Source organism: Canis lupus, chromosome 7 (genome assembly GCF_003254725.2).
Source record: "Canis lupus dingo isolate Sandy chromosome 7, ASM325472v2, whole genome shotgun sequence".
NCBI lineage: Eukaryota > Metazoa > Chordata > Mammalia > Carnivora > Canidae > Canis > Canis lupus.
This window is the reverse complement of record NC_064249.1, coordinates 15524538-15546996: the sequence shown is the minus strand read 5'-3', so window position 1 is coordinate 15546996 and position 22459 is coordinate 15524538. Positions and strand designations below refer to the sequence as shown.

Below are 22459 nucleotides of genomic sequence, written 5' to 3'. Positions count from 1 at the left end.
TATGGAAATAAAGAAAAACTCATATAAGACATAAGCATATGACTATGTTTAATGTGTAATAAAATCATTAGAAAGAGGGAAGAAATAAAATAAATGGAGCAGAACAAATATTTGAAGAGATAATTACTGAAATTTTTCTAAAACTGACAAATGATATCAAGTCAGAAATGCAAGAAGTCCTGAAACCACAAATAGCATAAATACTGAGATACATCTTAGTAAAATCCCATAAAAGTAAAGAAAAAAGTATGGGGGGAAGAGGAATGAATAAAAGAAGTATTTCCTTCTACTAAACAATGCCAGTGAAGACTTCAGACTGACTCCACAAAATGAACTAAGGAAGCTAAGAGATGGTAAAATAATATCTGTAAAGTGCTAAAAGAACATAATTCCAACAAGAACTCTACAACCTAAGACTATTCTTAACAAATAAAACCAAAATAAAGATACTTTCAAAATTCACACTAAAAGAAATGCCAAAAGGCATTCTTAGAGGCAACTAAGAGGAGCAGGAAATGATGAAAAAGAAAGAAAAAATGAATATGTGTCTAATGCTATAAACATCGGGGGGCAGGTGTCCCGGCGTTTCATTGCATCTGTATCTTTGGGGTAAATCCCCAGCAGTGCTGAGTGAAATAAGTCAATTGGAGAAGGACAAACATTATATGGTCTCATTCATTTGGGGAATATAAAAAATAGTGAAAGGGAATAAAGAGGAAAGGAGAAAAAATGAGTGGGAAATATCAGAAAGGGAGACAGACCATGAGAGACTCCTAACTCTGGGAAACGAACTAGGGGTGATGGAAGGGGAGGTGGGCAGGGGGTGGGGGTGACTGGGTGATGGGCACTGAGAGGGGCACTTGATGGGATGAACACTGGGTGTTATTTTATATGTTGGCAAATTGAACACCAATAAAAAATAAATTTATAAAAAAATGAATATGTGAGTAAGCCCACCTAAATATTAATTTATAAAACAGTAATATATATGCAATAAAAGTAGTAACTTACATTAAACTTTAATATGTCAAGGATGCATTTTGAAATCTATATGGTAACCACTGAAGGAAGAAAACATGTAAAAACAACACATTAGCAGAAAGAATATATAGAATTATTAACCAAAAAATTTTGTAAACTTAAAGAAAGCCAAGAGGAGAGGAAAGAGAACATACAGCAAAAGGAACAAATAGAAAATAGTAAGGTAGCACTTAAAACCTAAACTATGAGAAGTTACAGTGAATGTAATCATACTAAATAATCAAAAGGCAATTCTCAAATTGGATTTAACAAAAAATGCAAATACCCCCCCCAAAAAAAGAGAGATTCTGCTTAAAAGAGGCTCACCTTAGATATAAAAGAAGGAGATGTTAAAAAAAAAAAAGAATGGAAAAGGATATAACAAGCAAACACTAGCCAGAAAGAAAGGTGATGACTATAATAATATCAGACAAAGCAAACAATAAAGTTAGAAGCATTATTAGAAATAATGATTTGCTCTACCAGGAGCTATAATGATTCCAAATTTGCTTGCACCTAGAGATGTAGCCTCAAATAATGTAAAGAAAAAACTGCAAGTCTTTTTTTTTTTTTTAAGAATTATTTATTTGAGGGATAGAGAGAGAGAGAAAGTAGGGGGAGGGGCAGAGGAAGAGGGAGAGAGAATCTCAAGCAGACTTCCCGCTATATGTGGAGACCAACAGGGCTCAATGTCATGACCCTGAGATCATGATTTGAGCCAAAATGAAGAATTGAATGCTTAACTGAGTGAGCCATGCAGGGGCCCCAGAAACTACAAGTCTTAAAAAAGAAGGAAAAATCCAGAGTGGGGATTTAAAATTTTCTCTTTTGATAGTGGATACAAATGTAAACTAAAACTATCATAAAAGATATTGAAAATTTGGGGCCTGGGTGGCTCAGCTGATTAAAGACCTGTCTTCGGCTCAGGTCATGATCCCAGGGTCCTGGGATAGAGCCCCACATCAGGCTCCCTGCTCAGTGGGAAACCTGCTTCTCCCTCCCTGCCACTTATGTTCTCTCTCTCTCTCTCAAATAAATAAGATCTTTTTAAAAAGTTATAGAAAATCTGAATATAGTCAAATATACCTACTTGCATATACAGAATATTGGATCCGACATTACATGCCTTATAGATAATTAATTATAATAAGAGAGTATCACAACTTAACAAAATATTTGAAATTTCAAATGAAATAAATAAATTTGTAGAAAAATAACAACATATTAAAATGACACAAGAATAAATAGAAAGTCTGAAAAGTCCTATATATTTTAAAGAAGTTAAGTTTGTAATTAAACCTCTCCCTGAGATTGAGACAAGTGTGCTTGCCCATACTATTTGTATCTAAAAGGGGAATGGAAGACCTAGTAAGATGAAGAAATGAAAATAAATAAAAGTTATAAATATTTTAGCACAATAAATAAAACTTTTTATTGGCAGAGAGCACAATTTTTATTCAGACAACGTTTGTATAAAAATCAAATTTGTAGACAAATTATTAGAATTTATAATTTAGGAAAGTGGTGGAATACATGACCAATATGTGAAAATCAACTATATTTCTAAATTCCAAATACAATTTAAAAATGAAACTTTAAAAATTATACCATTTACAAGTGTATTAGGAAACATCAAAGGCCTAGAAACAAATGTGATGGAAGCTATAAAATAATATATGGAAAAACATAAAACATTTTTGAAAGAAATTAAACTTAAATAAGTGGAAAAACACACTAAATTAATTAATTAAAAAGTATAATAGGGAATGGCATCACAGAAAATTATAAGTAGGGACTCCGGGGACCCACCCTCCATAAAAGCAGCTAACGATGTGGCAAAAATGGTCAGAATCAGGGTTTTACAAAACTCTGGAATCTGGAACTTATAGTAACCAGGGGAAGGCTTAGTAAAGAAATAAGAGGCTGAATCTGGTAAGAAAGTATTGTGGTATTTTAAATTGCCCACCTACCATTGCCCTATCCACATCAGTGGTGGCCATATGAAAGCAGCCTACATACAGAGGTAGCAGTATGGATCTAATTTTCAAAGAATGTGTTTGTCTCTTTTTAAATGAAGTTGTCTCTTGGCTTCCTGAAAGACTGGTACAAGGACTAGCCTTTGTTTTGCCCTATTTAGAGTGTTTTCAGGGAATGTGTGGATGGCTCAGTAGTTGAGCATCTGCCTTTGGCTCAGGTTGTGATCCTGGGGTCCTGGAATTGAATCCCACATTGGGCTCCCTGCAGGGAGCCTGCTTCTCCCTCTGCCTATGTCTCTGCCACTCTCTCTGTGTCCCTCATGAATAAATAAATAAAATCTTTTAAAAAAATAGATTGTTTTCAGGGCTGAGAGGCATCCTATGTGACATTTGTTGAGAGCATTTATAGGCACTAGTAGCCTGGGCCAACAGCTGGGACATCAGACAATATAAAGCTGAGGAAAGGTGAGGTTGTAAAAGTAGATACATGAAGTAATAAGGGCTTTTAAAGCTTCCACATATACTGGGGAATCAAGAAAGCTTTTCACATGCCCAGAACTGGATGTGTGCTCAGAAAAACCATGAGAAGATCCAAAACTTTCACCTCTGGCTGAAATTCAGGGTCCAGGCAAATGGAAATTGCCTGGAAGGCTAAGGCAGAGTTGTAAATAGCCTAGCTGAGCCATGAAAGAGTATTCTAAAACAGCGAATCTGCAAAGACCAGTAGAATAATTTTTGTTTTGTTTTGTTTTCTTTCTTTCTGACATTTAAGGAAACTATCAAAACACTAGTTGGCCACAAGCTAACAGAACATAGACTTCAGCGGTCTCACATAACAAAGAATACAGACTTTACAAAAATAGTTGAGAAAAGTCACCAAAGGAAAAAACAACAACACTTACAAAAGCAGCAGCAGCAGCAAACTTGAAGGAGAGGGGAGAATCTGATTTTCAGAGTTGTCATATTATAATGTCCAAAATGTCCAGTCTTCAACAACAACAAAAAAATCGATAAGGCATGCCAAAAGCCATATATGGCCCATTCACAGTAAAAAAGAAATCAATAGAAACTGTCCATGAGAAGTCCAGTCATTGTACTTACTAGACAAAAATTTTAAATCAACTGTCATAAATATGCTCAAAGAGCTAAAAGAAAGCATGGATAAAGAACTAAAGGAAGTGAAGAGAATGGAGTCTCACCAAATAGAGTATCAATAAAAGGATAGAAATGACAAAAAGAAATCAAATAGCAATTCTGGAGCTGAAAAGTACAATAATTTTGAGCTAAATGAAATAAAGAACATCACATACCAAAACGTATGAAATATAGCAAAAGCATTGCTCAAAGAGAAATTTATTCTTATAAATGCAGATATTGAAGAAAAAACTGCCAAATCAGTAAATGAAACTTATACTTCTAGGAACTAGATAAAGAATAGTAAGCTGAACCCAAAGTTAGCAGAAAGATTAGAATGGGAGTAAACAAAATAGGGAATAGAAAACCAATGTAAAAAAAATCACTAAGACCAACAGCTCTTTTTTGAAAAGATAAAAAAACCTGACATTTAGTTAGACTAGGAAATAAAAGACTTAAATGACTAAAATCAGAAATGAAAGTAGAGACATTACTACCAACCTTACAGAAATAAAAAAGAGAACATTATAAGCAATTGTATGCTGATAAATTAAATAATCTAGATAAATTGAAAAAGTCTTAAAAATGAACAACTATCAAAAGGAGTCAAGAATAAAAAATTTGAACATACTATTACAAGAGACTGAATCAGTAGTGACAAACCTCTCAACAAAAAAATCAAGGACCACATGGTTTCACTGGTGAATTCTATATTATAACAGTAAGACTGTAGATCTTAACATTAAAGACAATGCAAAGAAACTTACAGTTAAAAAAAATGAGTATCTCTATGGAGTAAAGATACTTAAAGCAATAAATGAAATCAATTTTAATTGGATTATAATTAAAAGCTCTGTTTGTTAGAGATACCATTGAGAGAGAGAATATAATCCTTATAATACATATGACTGATAGGTGGCTCATGTATAGAATATATAAATAACCCATACAAATCAATAAAAAAAAGACAGAAACCAAATAGAAAAGTAGGCAAGAGACTTAAATAGGACTGTCATGCACACAGACACACATACAATATCCAATTGAATATTAAATGAAAAGGCACTCAACATTATTACTCTATAGGGAAATAGATGTCAAAACAACAAGTGAGACATCACTATATATCCACAAGAATAGCTAAGAATAAAAATTTGGCACATCAAATATTGGTGGAGTTGTGGAGCAACTGGAATTCTCATGCTCTGTTGATAAGAGCATAAACATGTGCAAACACTTTGCAAAAGTATTGGGAATTTTTATAAAAGTTGAATATATGCAGATATTATGACCCAGAAATTCTAGATACATGTTCAACAGAAATGTATTCATAGTGTGCATCAAATAATATGCACAAAGATGTTCATTAGGAGTATTAAAAAACTGAAACAACTCAAACATTCATCATTTTTGAAAGAATTAAAGATGATATATTCATATATTAGAATACTCTATAGCATGTACTCTCAATGGATGATATTGTTTCCAACAGGTGAAAATTAGGTTTTGAGGGTCAGAAAAATTGTACTCTTTTGTATGCCATGCATATATATAGTATTTCAGTGGCACCGAAATTCATGTCTAAAGAGGCTCCTTGGGGGAACAAGAATGAAAAAAATTGAGGTGAGAGTTACACAGCTGCTCTGCATTACTAAAAATAAGTCAACAATTGCTGCCTTCAACATGACTGAATTCATAAACATAGCGTTGAGTTAAAGAAGCCAGTCACGGGAGTATATTCTGCATGACTCAATTTATAAAATATCAAAAAATTATGTAAATTTTAAAAACCAAATAAAGCCAAATTACCATTACCCTTGGAAAATAGGAAAGGATTAAAAATTGGGAGGTAATATAAAAGCAACCTTTGTCCAAAAGAGCAGTTGATCAGACATATTCTTCCTTTTCCTATTCTTCACAATTATTAGTAATTACTAGAAAAGAGGAAATGGGGGTTTAGAAGAGAGCAAAGAACAGAGGCTGGGTCATTTTTTTTTTTTTTTTGAGGCTGGGTCATTTGAAATAGAAACTTTTTAATACCATATTGGGAAAAATTAAAAAATGCCATCATGCCTTGGCTCTTCATTCCCTTCTGTCAGGGAGAGCAGAGCTGAGACATTGGGATGGGGGCATGCTAACTGCATCAGGTCACAAGATCTGTTAAGGGACTACAAGGTATGCATAGAATAAAGCTATATAAACTGTACACAGGAGTAGAGCTGGAGAAACACACTTAGAATAGACATAGAAGTTCTCCCTGTGACTGTACTGATTTAATCATGCTCATTACTGTATCCTAAGCTTTTTCTGGGTCTAGAATACTGCAGTTAATGCTACAGGATTGCAGCTCAGATCCCACTCTGCCTATCTGAGTTGAAGCACTCATTCTCCTAACCTGCTGTGAATTTTGCCTGCTGATTGTGCACAGTTGGCCCTCAGCTGGAAGAGCTGCTCAATCGAGGGTGTGAGCCTTTTATAGGAGCAGTGAACCCAGCTAACATGTATTGGCAGAAGCTAGGAGACAATGTATGGGAATAATTCTGAGGATGCTGGCTCAAAAGGGACAGAATATAAACTTGATTAAGGGAGAGTTGATTAATATGGGAGCATTCTCCTAGGAATTAAGAGCCTGAGAGGGATCCCAGGAAGCAGTACAACACTGCTAGGCTGACTCTTAGAAGTTTGGGGAAAGCAATGGCTCATACTAAGTAGAAATTTTAGTGGCCAAAACAAACAGGTGAGGAAGACCTCAAATGGCTCATAGAACTGAGCCTGCTACAGAAGATAAACTACATAAGACTAAAAACCCCACAAGGCAACAATGTGCCACAGAAGGCTCAATCCTTTGACTAAAGTCAAGGTGGGGGCGGAAAGTCAGAAGTGCTGATAAGAGCAGCATTAGTATCACTGAGGAGCTTTTTGGTGACTTTCTGTGATGAGAAAACATCCATTTTGAGTAGCTGCCTAACATTTTGCAGTGCGACAATTCAGAGGCTGGACGTTTGGATAAGAATCCAAGCTTAGGATTTTCACCCCAAGTTCCTGCTTTGCTTTTCCTGGGGCATCTTTTAAAATGGTCATTCAAATTTGGGTCCATGAAAAATTAGTGACAGTTGCCCTACCCTCCTTATAAGTAATAGGTAATAAGTAATTTGCTCCCCTGCTTGTGCTTTCTCTCTTGCTCACTGGTGACCTCGGATGTCAGGAATGCTTTTTCCCTGGCTCATTGCACCTCATTTGGGGACTTGAAAGTAATAAATTTTGTGACTTTACTTCTTCTGTGTGAGTATATAGTGCTTTTAATCAAAATGGCCCTAGAGTTTTCTCTTTCCAAAGTGGGATCTCAGATGCCAAGGGAATTACCTGCCAACCTTGTGGGAGTGACTTGTGCCTTCTCACTCATAGTCTGCATATTCTTAACACACCAACTCTGTGTTTTCCAACACATTTTTCTCTGTAGGTCAGGGCCAACTATTATTAAATTGAGGTCTCTGATAGCAATGGAAATCAAATCCCAAAATCATAGAGATAAGGTGGGAGCACTTTGTTGCCAGAAGTAAAGAAGGTGCTACTTTTATAACGAACAATAAAGTGGCAGTAGAACAACAGAGTGGCAGCTAGGAGGACCTGACCCTCAGAAAGCTGTAGGTATGGTTAATAGAATAGTATTCCTAGAGGCTAAATAGGCAGCCAAAAAAGTTCCTGCTTAATATATACAACTAAAAGACACCAAGGATAAATGACTGAGAGCACTTGCACCAAAGAAAGTCACAATCTCTTGCTTAGTTTCTAAACCTGAGTCAATTTTTAGACCTGAGATGCACTGACTGAAGAAAGGTCTCCATGAAGACAGACCCTACAACATTATAGAAAGTGAATTCTAATCATACTCATAGTCCCTCTCCAATGGGGCCTTTGAGCATTTATCCCAGTAACTGGAAGAAAAATATCCAGTTATTTTAAAGACTATTGAACACAAGGTCCTAGTAACACTATTTGGATCCCCAGAACATCATCATGGAAGCCTACTAGAGAAGACACTTATGAAAATTAGGTAATAAGTGGAGTCCTGGCCCAGGTACATCTCACTGTAGGAACAGTGGGTCCACTGGGTCCACAGATCCATTAAGTAGTCATTTCTCCAATCTCTAAATGTGTACTGGAATGGAATTACTTGGTAGTTGATAGGATCTCCATATTATTTCCTTGGTCTAAGGAGTAAGAGCTATTATGGTGAGAAAGATCAAGTGGAAGTCTCTGAAACTCTTTCCATGCTCCTAGTCAAGATAATAAAAAACAATATCATATTCTGGGGATAATGGCAGAGATTAATGCCACCCTTAAAAACTGAAAAGATGACTTCATATCCTAAATAATTAAGTTATAAAACCATTACTAAGGGCAGAACAAGATATTTGTCAGCATGAAAAGGGAGAAAGCTGCAAATTGCAGGTAGGGTAAGGGGGACTTCCCCACAGAAGTACTGCCCTACACTTGGTGCTGAAGCTCAAGCTGAGTGAGGAGAACATTCACATGAAGGGCAACTTGGAGAATTCAGAACTCAGGCAGGATGAGGAGGTATCCACATAAAGGGAGGCCCAGCATTTGGGGTTCAACTAGGGTGAGAAAGGCACCCACATTGGGGCACAAAGGAGCAGACCAGGACGAAGTGTGGAAACTTGAATAGAATGAGAAAGACAGGGACACCTGAGTGGCTCAGTCAGTTGAGAATCTGACTCTTGATTTTGGCTCAGGTTGTGATTTTGAGGTCATGGATCAAGCCTGGCATCTGCTCCATGCTCAGTGGGGAGTCTATGGCCTCTCTGTCTCTCCCCCCATGTGCATTCTCTCTCTCTCTAAAATAAATAAATAAATAAATAAATAAATAAATAAATAAATCTATCTAAAAAAATAAATGAGGAAGATATTCTCATTAGGTGTGGCCTACCACAGGGTATCAGAACCTGAGCAGGTTGGAGGATGTCCATGTTAAGGGGTCACCTGGTATGGGGTGACAGAGTCCAAGCAAGATGAAGAGAGAGTCTACACAGGAAATGGGTACAGCTTGGTATGGAGCATCAGAGCCTGAGAAAAATAAGACTGACCTCTCCATGGAAGAAGGATGGCCACGTGCAGGAAATCAGAGCCCCAGTGGCAATGAGGAATGACTACATGTAGTAGTATCCTGGCACAGGTCATCAGAACAGAGTGAGGAGAGTTTCCTCAAGAAGAAGCATCCTAAAAATGGTATTACAATTCAAGCAAGGTGAGGAGGGTGCTATGCATGAAAAGGGCCTGGTGTAAGGTGCTGGGCCCAGGTAAGGGGAAGAGGGCATCAGCAAGAGTGACAGTGTAGACAAGGTATTAGTTACATAGAAAGAATTAATCAAATACATAAATACATTTAAGGCAAAGGGAGTCAATTTTCTCATTGTCAGAGGAGACGTAAAATTATGGAAAAGGAAAAAACTAGAATAAACTCAAATGTATTGGATTAAAGTATAGATATTGGTGGGGTCTCATGGTTTTCTATATGTAGATATGGAGAAATATAGCTATAAATGTGTCTCTGTGTATGCATACACACATATATTCAAACACAATGTTCTCGAGTTCTGTCCATTAAGAAGATTTGATTGCAGTGATCTCAATAGCAATGAACTAACCTAAATATCATTCTCTAAGAGAAGGAACCACACTCTTTAGAGAAATGGCTGATTCTGAGCTAGAGTAGGGAGAGTACAAGATGAGCTTGGAACAGATATCTCATACAAGAAAGTAAGACAATGCTCGAGAGACCTGTCAAGAGGAGACAGATGCCAGCTTTGAATGGTATGCCACTGACCAAATAGGAGACAATTTGAACATCAAAGTAAGTAACCATAGTAATAGATTAAAATCCATTAAATAAAATCAGTAAACAATGAATCTCTCTGCCTATCTATCTATCACCTATCATTTATATATCTAAATGAATAAATTAAAAGTGTGGTAGAAAATGGGGTATTTATATAATTTCAAAGTATCCTCTCTCCTCCACACACATAATATTTATTAATTACAAAAGGGAAAAACTAATTTACAGGGGAAGATCCTAGGAGGCACCATATAATTAAGTGATCAAAGGAAATATTACCAGTAATGGAAAAAAAGCAAAATGGTGCACCACCTACTGCACTGAAAAGGACTGCAATGATATTTCTGAATGGATAATCCAAGTTTAAACATGAGAAAACACCAGACAAATTTATTGAGAGACATCTATAAAAATAACCTTGCAATTTTTAAAAATGTCAAGGATATAAGAATCAGAAAATTTGAGGAACTGTTCCAGATAATAGACATTTGGTGAGACTTGAACATAGCCTGAAAATTAAATGTAGTAATACATCATTGTTAATTTCCTGATTTTTCTTAAGTTCACAGTCTAGAGGCATAGGCTTACTAAAAGACTGAGACCCAGGACTATAGAATGCTTGCCCTTCCCCCACACCTCACCACCACAGTACTAACGGCCCATTTACAGCAGTTCCTTTTACCTTGTACATCATGTCCTGATATTAGGGCAAAAAAATATGAGGCATACCAAAAGGAAAAAGCCCCATAATTTAAAGAGAAGAGCAAACATAAGAAGCAAACATGACAGGGATTTTGGAATTATCAGACTAGGAATTTAAAACTATGACTAATATGCTAAGGGCTCTAATAGATAAAGTAGATAGCATGCATGAGCAAATGGGCAAAGTAAGCAGAGAGATGGAAACTCCAAGAAAGAACCAAAAAGAAATGCTAGAGATCAAACCACTGACAGAAATTAAGAATGTCTATGGTGGGCTCATTGATAGATTAGAAATAGCTGAGCAAACATATCTGCACTTGAAGATATCTCAATAGAAACCTTTAAAACTTAAAAACAAAGAACACAAAGAGACTGAAAAAAAACCAAAACCAAAACCAAAACACCTAAAAATTGTGTGAGAACTATATAGAAGGTGTAACGCATGTATAATGTGAATCCTAGAATGAAAAGAGATAAACACAAGATATATTTGAAACAATAATGACTGATGATTTCCTCCAAATTAATGTCAAACACCAACCCACAGATCCCTAAAGCTCAGAGAACAGAGAAGAAAAGATGGAAAAAAAAAGATAACAAAAAAATTCTGAAAGAAGACAAGGGGGAAATAAAACATCTAACCTAGAGAGAAGCAAACATAAGAATTACATCTGACTTCTCTTCACAAACCATGCAAGCAAGAAGAGAGTGGAATAAGATATTTGAAGTGTTGATAAAAAATTCCCCCCACCAGCCTAAAATTCTCTATCTTGCAAAATTATTCTTCAAAAGTGAATTAGAAATAAATACTTTCTTATACAAAAGAAAAAAAAAAAGGAATGAGGGAATTTCTTCGAGTAGACCTGCCTTGTAAGCAATGTTAAATGCTAGAGAGAAGGAAAATAATATATAGGTTGGAAACTTGGATCTACATTAAAAAAAAAAAGGAGAGGATCAAAAAGGGAATGAGTAAGTAAGTCAAAACCCTTTATTTTTCTTCTCTTTGGTTGATCTAATGAGTAATAGTTTGTTCAAAATAAAAATAGTAATGATGTATTCAAATAATAGTAACAAGGTATTCAAATGATAGTGGCAATGTATTCAATGATATAATGGTTGGGAGGAAGGAATTAAATTATTTTGCTGTTATAAAGTACACAAAATACTTGTGAGTGCTATATACTTATTTGAAAGGCGAAGGCTCTCTGCCCCAGAGCCAGGCAGCGGAAGAAGCAGGCTATCTCCGCTTCCTCTGGGAGAGATGAAGCCGCTGAATACCAAGCTGGGGAAAGCTGTCCCACCTCCTGACACCCTTCAAATTGTACGAATCAGTGCCCCCCTCCACCTGCCCTCAGGGGGACCTGAGCCAATGTGCACTAAGAGACTATAGTTTGGCACCCGCTGGGAGCTCTTGGCTCTGGGGCTGGAGATCTGGCTGCCACCATTTTTTTTTCCTCCGTTCACCCTGGAGACCATTCGCTCTAGAAAGGCTTAGTCTCCAGGGAACAAAGACCTCACAGGACAAACAGCTTACACTGAACCAGTCCACCTGGAAAGGGGTGGGGCACTTCCGCCCAGGCACAGACACCTGGGAATCGGTGCAGCAGCCTCTCCCCTAGAAGACCAGCTGGAAGAACAGGGGAACACCAAGTTTACTGACCAAACAGCACTGAAAAGCCTCAGGACTGAGGGAAAATAGTGTATAGAACTCGAGGTTTTTTCTGTAAGACTTGTTTATCTTTCAGGTTAAAAATTTCCAATATTTTTTCTTTTTTCTTGCTTAACTATAATATTTTATCAACTCTTTGTTTTTAAGTTTTTTCCTTTTTGACTTTCATATTTTTACAATTACATGTCATAGATATATTCCTCATTGTTGGCTTCCTTTCAACATATTCAATTAAATTTTTTTGTATTCAATTAAATTTTTATATGTACATAAGTTTTTGGTGTTTTTGTTTTGTTTTGTTTTATAATTTTTTAATTTAGTACCTTCTAACACACAGACCAAAAATACACTCAGAACTAAGAGGATCACCATCTTGGTCCACTCTGTGAGACTATATTCTCTCTCCCTCATTTCCTCCCTTCTCCCTTTTTAAATTTTTACTATTTTTTAAAATTCATTTTTCACTTTCATAGTCTTTTAAAATTTTCTGGTCCCTGACCTCTTCAGAATTGTTTATGGTATATTTTTCTCAGGTCATGGTTGATATTTTTGACTCTGCTTACTCAGACAGTCATTCTGCGCTGGACAAAATGACTAGAAGGAAGAATTCACCACAAAAGAAAGAACCAGAAGTAATGCTCTCTGCCACAGATCTAATGGATATGGATTTAAGTAAAATGCCAGAGATAGAATTCAGGATTACAATCATACAATTATTGGTGGCTCTTGAAAAAAGCATAAAAGACTCTAGAGATTCTATTACTGCAGAGATGAGATCTAATCAGGCCGAAATTAAAAATGCTTTCACTGGGATGCAGTCTAGACTGGATGCTCTAACAGCTAGGGTTAATGAGGCAGAAGAGAGAGTGAGTGACACAGAAGACAAGGTGAGGAAAAGAGAGAAAAACAACTAAGAACCCAGGGGAAGAGACTCTAAGAATTAACAGTTTGAGAAAGAATAACATTCATCTTATTGGGATTCCAGAGGACGTAGAGAGAGAGAGGATCAGAAAGCATGTTTGAACAAATCATAGCTGAGAACTTCCCTAATCTGGCATTCATATCCAAGAGATAGAGAAGACCGCCCCCCCCAAATCAACTAAAACTGATCAGCACCCCAACATATAATAGTAACACTTGCAAATTTCAGAGATAAAGAGGAAATCCGAAAGCAGCTCAGGACAAGAGATTCCTAACTTATATGGTGAGAAATTTCAAATTAACAGCAGACCTATCCCCAGAGACCTGGCAGGCCAGAAAGGGCTGGCATGATGTATGCAAGGTACTAAAATGAGAAAACCATGCCAAGAACACTTTAACCAGGAAGGCTGCAGAAGGAGCCACAAGATCCTTCAACAGATGAATGGATAAAGAATATGTGGTATATATATGTACAATGCCATATTACTCAGCCATCAGAAAGGATTCATACCTACCATTTCCATTGTTGTGGATAGAAATAGAGAGTATTATGCTGAAATAAGTCAACTGACGAAAGACAGTTATCATAATGGTTTCACTCACATATGGAATATAAGAAATAGTGAAAGGGACCAAAAGGGAAAGAAAGGAAACTGAGTGGGGAAAGATTAGAGAGGAAGACAAACCATAATAGACTCTTAACTCTGGGAAACAAACAAAGGGTTGCAGAAGGGAGGTGGCAGGGAATGGGGTAAATGGGTGATGGCATTAAGGAGGGCACATGATGAGATGAGCCCTGGCTGTTATACTATATGTTGGCAAATTGAATTTAAATAAAATATTCAATTAAATAAAATATTTAAAAATAAAATAAAAGGCATATGAAAATAAATGGAAGGAATTTTCTCTAGTGAGGGAGGTTAGTGGTTGAAATTAGGGACAGATGTAAAGAGGCTTTGATTGTTTCTATAATTTGTTATTTCTTTGAAAAATGATCAAAAGCAAATATGTCAAAATCTTAAGACATTAAATCTATGTGGTGAAAAAAAAACAACTCTCATAGAAAACCAATAACCAACTTGGTGAGAAATTGATGACATTGGATCACTTCAACTCTGGAATGAGTATCAATTGTATCTTGCCTGGAATTGACAAGAATTTCTGGCTACAAAGCCTCAGTAAGCATTGCTACCAGGAAGCTTACAAGAAACCTGAATGCAATCCCATGTAACATTTCCTCTGACCAAGTGATACGCTTAAAGTAAGGTTGGCAATGGACATATGATGATGGGATCCATTAGTTCTATCAACTATGATAGCTGCTGGCCTGGTACAGCAATGGAGCCATTCTTTGAAGGTGCAACTATGAAACCAGCTTGTTTATGATCTTGGAAAATGGGACATCATCCACCAGGATAAACTGGAGACCATTATAAGATGTTATGTCCCCAATAAGTAGAATACACGGGTTATGAGGACAAGGAGTAAAAGTAAGGGTGACCCATTTAACATCAATATCAATGATGGATTTACTTAGGGAAATTTCTTTTTTTTTATTTTATTTATTTTTTTGACAGAGAGAGAGAGAGAAAACACAAGCAAGGGGAACAGCATGCAGAGGGAGAGGGAGTGGGCAGGCTCCCTGTTGAGTAAGGAGCCCAATGAGGGGCTCCATCTCAGGACCCTGGGATCATGACCTGAGCTGAAGGCATATGTTTAACCAACTGAGCCACCCAGGAGCCCCATACTTAGGAAAATTTTTAATCCTTACAATTTTAGGTTCTGTGGATCTATATCAGTGCTGTCCAATAGAAATATAACATGAATCACACATATAATTTTAAATTTTCTAGTAGTAACATTAAAAAGATAAAATAAAAGGTTGAAGTTAATTTTTATAAAATGTATTTTGTGTAACCTATTAGTATCAGATACATTTCAAGTATTCAATGGCCACATGATGCCAGTGGATCCTGTACTGTACTGGACAGTGCCAGTCTGGAGATCTTGGTTCCCAGAAGGGGAATGCTTCTACTAGGGACACAGTAGGCACAGTAAGCACTTTAAGTTCCTTAGGCCAAGAGGCTAGCAGGCAAGCAAAGGAGTTACTGTACTTGCAGAGTAATTGACTCTTATCATCCCCTGATAACATCAATAACACAGCAGGAGCAGAAGAGAATTCATTTGGCATTGGGAATACTCTTAGTATTCTACTTCCCAATTTTGATGATGAATTGTCAAACGCAATAACTATAGCCTGAAAAACATGATGATCAGGAAGCTTAGGCTCCTTAGGGATGACAATGTATGTCATCCTCCCAGGTAAGTCCCCTAAGACCAGCAGAGACACTATCTGAGAATAAAGGAACTCTAGGATGGGTAGCAAAGAAGGGTGAAGAAGAGTATTCGGTGTGGTCTCCAGATAAGCTCTAGGAGTGTGAGTGAGCTCTTCTAGTATAAGTTCCCTAGGAAAAAGAAACCAACCAGAATTCTGGGGTAACTATTCCAATATGGAGTGAAGTTTCCATACAAAAAAAGTCAACAGGGTGCTGTGGTGCACGGCTAGTGCACAACTCAGATCCTCCTTTTAGGATCTAACCACCCATTCCCAGCTACCTGGAGTATTGGATACAGATAGCTCATAGTTGAGACCCCCTCTGGGCATTGCCTCAGCCAAAGGATGTTGCCTGACCCAAGGTTGTATCCTCCCCTTGGTCAGCCAAATCCCTTTTGAGTCAATGTGAAAGTGAAAAGAAAAAAAAAAAGGTCCTTTGTCTCAGTAAGGGAGGACTCTGAAAGGCCATCCTAGCTTTTGAGCTTCTTCTATGGGATCTGCTGAGGTCTATTGTAACTGCCTTGCAGTTCAACATCTACCTCTGCCAATTCTGCTTTCCTCATTTCTTTAAAGGCATTATACTAGGAACACACACCAACAAACCTCCTTCCACACATCTCTGACTCTAATGAACTCAGTAGAAGACATATCTGCATTAATTAAAACCCCAGAGTGATAACTAAGTGAGAAAGCAGGAATTAACAATTTTCATCACCACCTTCATTCATTTATAATTGCCTGTCAGTTTCAGGATGCCCTTCTATGGCTGTGTAGAAGAAAAAAGACATGGCAATTCTTCCCTGACCATCCCTCATTTCAAAAGAAGCACAGTTCCTCTCTTGGCTTATGCTTCTTGAGGTTGGAGAATCTCTTACCTGATTGTCTCCGATTTATCTTTGAGTTTTAAATACTTACCTGTTTTAGGTGCTTTTTCACAATATATTTTGTAGTCATCACTGATTCTCTGTATGGCCACCTTTGGATACTTATAGCAGAGTTCCTCAAAGGACATTTTCTCTATGTCTATCAAGTAGGGAAAAAAGGAATAGAGCCTGATTGTCCACTCTGGCTCAAAGATTCATGCAATTTTATTGAGGATATTACCTTTAAAATATTATTTAACTAAGATAAGAATGTTTTAATAAAATGTTCACACAAAGAATATAAGTTCCTCAAGCCAAATCAGAAGTAAGGGAATATAGCTTTCCCTCCTCTCCAGAATGTTAGAACACTGCCCCCCTTCTTGGGGACCCCTGACCCATGGAGATTTTCTGCCTGAAGGATGCTGAGGTAACTGAGTTATGGTTTTGAAAGAAATACTAATATTTAACACATATACAAGAAGTAATTTATCCAAATGAATATTGACCCTTAGAAGCAGCCATCTGTTATGGGAAGGAATTGCAAATGTATTCCAAACATTCTGCTATTGCTTCAAAGAATTTGATACACTTAGGGATTGTATATGGCAAATAACATGCTAGGAACGGTTCTCTCTTGCTTGGCTCTGTCTTTGGGAATTACTTTCAGAATTGACAGTTCATATATGTGATTATCATTAATAGTTGCAAATCATTGTCCTTTGAGAGAAAATTATTTTTTCTAGAAATAGCCATACGTTATTTCTAGTTATACATAATGAATTGAGAGGGAATACCTTTTTGTATCCAAAATAAGATGAGGCAGCCTTCCTTCTAGTCATGTACTAGACAATAGATACAGATTAGCAGCACCTTACCTCCTACCAAGGTGAAAACACTCAATCATGTTGTGAGTTCTGGGGTTTAAAATAAGTCTAATTGCACACAGTTCTCCAGAAACTCTCCCAAGGCAGTCCAATACTTTCTGAAGATTATATTGGTGGAGTCTAGAAGGAATGCTGGGGGAGGGACCCACAAAGATTAGTTGTCCTTATGTCAGCTTTGTCATTGTTATCATTCTCCTCTCTCAGCCAGGTGAATCTGGCTGTTAAGTTATAAGAGCAGTAGATCATTCCTACAATAGATCCAGATTTCTAGTCCTGGACCAATCTCTCCCTTATTAACCTTGGCCAAGTCTTTCCACTTCTCAGAGACTCATTTTCTCCATATGAAATCTGAGAAAAGTATTCTAGCTCTGATGCTCTGTGAGTTTATGGTGCATCCTGAGTGGAGGCATCAGTCCATTTGGGAGTCAGGGCCCTGGGTTGAGCAAATATACAGGAGGACCTTATCAGGTCAGACTTGCATTCCAAAAAGGCAGTGGTTGAGGGAATAATGATGTGTGTTGGGGGAGGGAAGAAGCAGCTTCATGGAAAGTAATTCCCACTCTTTCTGGTCATCCCTGGCACTCCAAGGCCACCAACCATGCCTATTGCCAAGTATGTGTGTGGTGAAATTTATCAGCCATCCTTTCTTCCACTTTTCTCTTGAACAGGTTGTGGCATGAGAAGGTGAAACTCTGATAGGAAACAGAGGACTTGTTCATGCTAGATTTAAATAACTCATGCCCAAGCATGGCTCTTGAGAGGCAAGCATTTAAGGCACCTTGTTTTATATATGGAGTGCACATAAAAGCTTTAAAAAATAGAATGTTACATTTTTTTAGTGTAATCTACCAAATATGTATTGAGCACCCGCTTGCAGTGTAAATGCATTGCCTTCAATTCCCTCAGCAATTCTACCAAGGAGGGGCCATTATCCTCACTGTATATTGGAGGAAATGAGGCTCAAAGAGATGAGGTGACTTGCTGAGGCTCACAGAGCAAGGGAGTGGTGGAATTGAATTTTCAAAGCTTTGGCTTACTCCTCCTCTGTGTTTTTAAAAGTGCAGGTCACGACTCCATAATATGTCAAAAAACTGTCATTATCAGCTTTTAAAAATAGAATAGAGAATATTAGGGGAAATCATCTTACATAATAAGGGTAATATTGCTTTGTGAAAATGTTGCTCCATATATATGCACACACATATATACAAGTACATGTTCCCTGAAGTCAAATGTGTTTATTGTGGGTTGAAGTTTAAGAAATGCTGCACATACACAAACATAAACTCAAAATGGATGAAAGATCTAAATGTGAGACAAGATTCCATCAAAATCCTAGAGGAGAACACAGGCAACAGCCTTTTTGAACTTGGCCACAGTAATTTCTTGCAAGATTCATCCATGAAGGTAAGAGAAACAAAAGCAAAAATGAACTATTGGGACTTCATCAAGATAAGAAGCTTTTGCACAGCAAAGGATACAGTCAACAAAACTAAAAGACAACCTACAGAATGGGAGAAGATATTTGCAAATGACCTATCAGATAAAGGGCTAGTTTCCAAGATCTATGAAGAACTTATTAAAGTCAACACCAAAGAAACAAACAATCCAATCATGAAATGGGCAAAAGACATGAACAGAAATCTCACAGAGGAAGACATAGACATGGCCAACACGCACATGAGAAAATGCTCTGCATCACTTGCCATCAGGGAAATACAAATCAAAACCACAATGAGATACCACCTCACACCAGTGAGAATGGGGAAAATGAACAAGGCAGGAAACCACAAATGTTGGAGAGGATGTGGAGAAAGGGGAACCATCTTGCACTGTTGGTGGGAATGTGAACTGGTGCAGCCCCTCTGGAAAACTGTGTGGAGCTTCCTCAAAGAGTTAAAAATAGGTCTGCCCTACGACCCAGCAATTGCACTGCTGGGGATTTACCCCAAAGATACAGATGCAATGAAACGCCGGGACACCTGCACCCCGATGTTTATAGCAGCAATGTCCACAATAGCCAAACTGTGGAAGGAGCCTCGGTGCCCATCGACAGATGAATGGATAAAGAAGATGTGGTTTATGTATACAATGGAATATTACTCAGCCATTAGAAACGACAAATACCCACCATTTGCTTCGACATGGATGGAACTGGAGGGTATTATGCTGAGTGAAATAAGTCAATCGGAGAAGGACAAACATTATATGGTCTTATTCATTTGGGGAATATAAAAAATAGTGAAAGGGAATAAAGGGGAAAGGAGAAAAAATAAGTGGGAAATATCAGAAAGGGAGACAGAACATAAAAGACTCCTGACTCTGGGAAACGAACTAGGGGTGGTGGAAGGGGAGTTGGGTGGGGGGTGGGGGTGACTGGGTGACGGGCACTGAGGTGGGCACTTGACGGGATGAGCACTCGGTGTTATGCTATATGTTGGCAAATTGAACACCAATAAAAAATAAATTTATATAAAAAAGAAATGCTGCAGTACTCTGATTGCTTCAGTTTTTTTTTGTTCAATTTGGATATTAATGGCTGACATTATGGACTTTTACTGTTGCCAAACATTGTGGTAATAGCTTTCATAGGTGACCTGGGGTCTTCTTCACAACAAATCTATTATTATTAGCCCCATTTTAAGGATGCGAAAACTAGGGCTTAACGAGAGGTTAAATACATTTAAATACTTAAATGCTTAAGTTTCTAGTCAGTAGGAGAACTAGGATATAACCCAGACCTCTGGGACAGCAGAGCCTTGTGTTCCCAACCACTCCTCTCTACTCCGTGAGTCAGCTACTGTGTTATGTTGGGCGAGGTCAGTAGCTATTAAAAATATATTCACAGAAATGCTTTGAACCTGACTCTGGAGGAAGTGTGGTAAAGGGGACCATGCTTATCAGATGTACAAAAGTGAATTATTCTTTAACTGAGGTGATGCTTTGGTGGACATGAGTCTGGCCAAACTTCAGTGCTCTGGCTCCCTTCAGAGCTAGAAGAGGCCAGTCAGTCAGTGAAATCCTGGCCCTGCCACTTACTGTGTGACCTTGGGAAGGTCAATTATCTTCTCTGTGCCTCAGTTACTCAGTACTTACCTCACAGGTTATTTTGAAGATCAAATGAGGTAATCTTTGCATTGGACAGTGCTGACATGTAGTAAACACTCACTAAATGTTAAATATTAATATTTCCCAGTTGCTTATATATTAGGATCAAAAAATTATGGTGACTGCCCTTACCTGCTTCGAACACTGGAGAGTTCAGTTCTACCTGGAGAGACCCACATTGTCTCAGGTCCTCAGTAGCTATCTTTTGCCACTGCATAGAATCCATTTTCTCCATGTTAGCCAAACCCTGGCTTAACTCCAGGGATTCCTCACACCTCTTATAAAGAAGAATGTTCTCTTCTTTATTTATAGATCCTTTTTTATGCCATCGGCTGCTGCTGAACTTGGTCTAAGAGAAGAGGATGAGGGCAGAGAGCACCTGCTATAGGAGCTAGACCAGAAGTAAGATTTTTTAACAGCCCATTCCCCTGTGCCTCCTTGTCACATCATTTATGCTGCTGATTGCTTTCATTTTGTTAAGAACCATTGCTCCTTTACACACCACCCTCCACCCTCTTCTAATTAAATCCATTTCTATAAGGAAGAAATTCTATTTGAATGTGACTTCTTCAAAATCAGCTATTGCACTTGAGTCTTTTTCCTTAAGGTTTATCTTTAGAACATCAGGGACCTTGTCAACACCTAGTGGCCTCTAGGAAAAATAAACATTTCATTTACTTTGACAAATAAGGCTTCTAAGGGAACAGTTACTCTTTTTCTCCCCACAACCTCATGATTTCTCCCCAACTCAAGGTCCCTCCTACTGTAAAAATGAGAAACCAGTAGTCCTCTTCATCCAGGAATTCATCGTACCAGGAGCTGAGCATCTGAAATCCAAAGAGGACATAAGTGTTACAAGGTGATGCTGTTTGCTGCATCTCTTGTGCCAGTGTTCATGTGGGAGAAAAGCAGGCTGCAGATTCTGGATTCTCTGATTCAACCACAAGACAATCTATGTGTCTCTGAATATGGCAGCTCGTGCAGTCTCCTTCTGAATCTCAGAGAATGGTAGTTGATATTTACTTAAGAAAATAATAGCAATTTACTGAAAGACAAGTACTTGACATCTTTGTACTCCCTTGTTCTTTTCTAAATAAAGTACCATCTCATTTGATTCTCAAAATGGTCCTAAAAACCAAGGATATTTATTTATTTATTTATTTATTTATTTATCTATCTATCTATCTATTTATTTATTTATTTTAAGGATCTTCTTCTTCTTTTTATTTTTTTTATTGGTGTTCAATTTACCAACCTACAGAATAACCCCCAGTGCCCGTCACCCATTCACTCGCACCCTCCCACCCTCCTCCCCTTCTACCACCCCTGGTTCGTTTCCCAGAGTTAGCAGTCTTTACGTTCTGTCTCCCTTTCTGATATTTCCCACACATTTCTTCTCCCTTCCCTTATATTCCCTTTCACTATTATTTATATTCCCCAAATGAATGAGAACATATAATGTTTGTCCTTCTCCGACTGACTTACTTCACTCAGCATAATACCCTCCAGTTCCATCCATGTCGAAGCAAATGGTGGGTATTTGTCATTTCTAAGAGCTGAGTAATATTCCATTGTATACATAAACCACATCTTCTTTATCCATTCATCTGTCGATGGGCACCGAGGCTCCTTCCCCAGTTTGGCTATTGTGGCCATTGCCGCTATAAACATCGTGGTGCAGGTGTCCCTGCGTTCCATTGCATCTGTATCTTTGGGGTAAATCCCCAGCAGTGCAATTGCTGGGTCGTAGGGAAGGTCTATTTTTAACTCTTTGAGGAAGCTCCACACAGTTTTCCAGAGGGACTGCACCAGTTCACATTCCCACCAACAGTGTAAGAGGGTTCCCTTTTCTCCACATCCTCTCCAACATTTGTGGTTTCCTGCCTTGTTCATTTTCCCCATTCTCACTGGTGTGAGGTGGTATCTCATTGTGGTTTTGATTTGTATTTCCCTGATGGCAAGTGATGCAGAGCATTTTCTCATATGCGTG

General features: G+C 37.8%; 1 protein-coding gene across 20 annotated transcripts in view; it reads right to left on the bottom strand.

The window, feature by feature from the left end:
• RGSL1 (regulator of G protein signaling like 1) overlaps positions 1–22459 on the bottom strand; it is a 309935-nt gene that overhangs the window by 94956 nt on the left and 192520 nt on the right. For all 20 annotated transcript variants that reach the window (XM_049112128.1, XM_025429987.3, XM_025429989.3 and 17 more), the window contains 3 exons: positions 21234–21296; positions 20602–20818; positions 16530–16637 (listed from right to left, as the gene is read on the bottom strand). In XM_049112128.1, coding sequence (XP_048968085.1) covers positions 16530–16637; positions 20602–20818; positions 21234–21296 — 388 coding nt within the window. The remainder of the gene's footprint in view (positions 1–16529; positions 16638–20601; positions 20819–21233; positions 21297–22459) is intronic.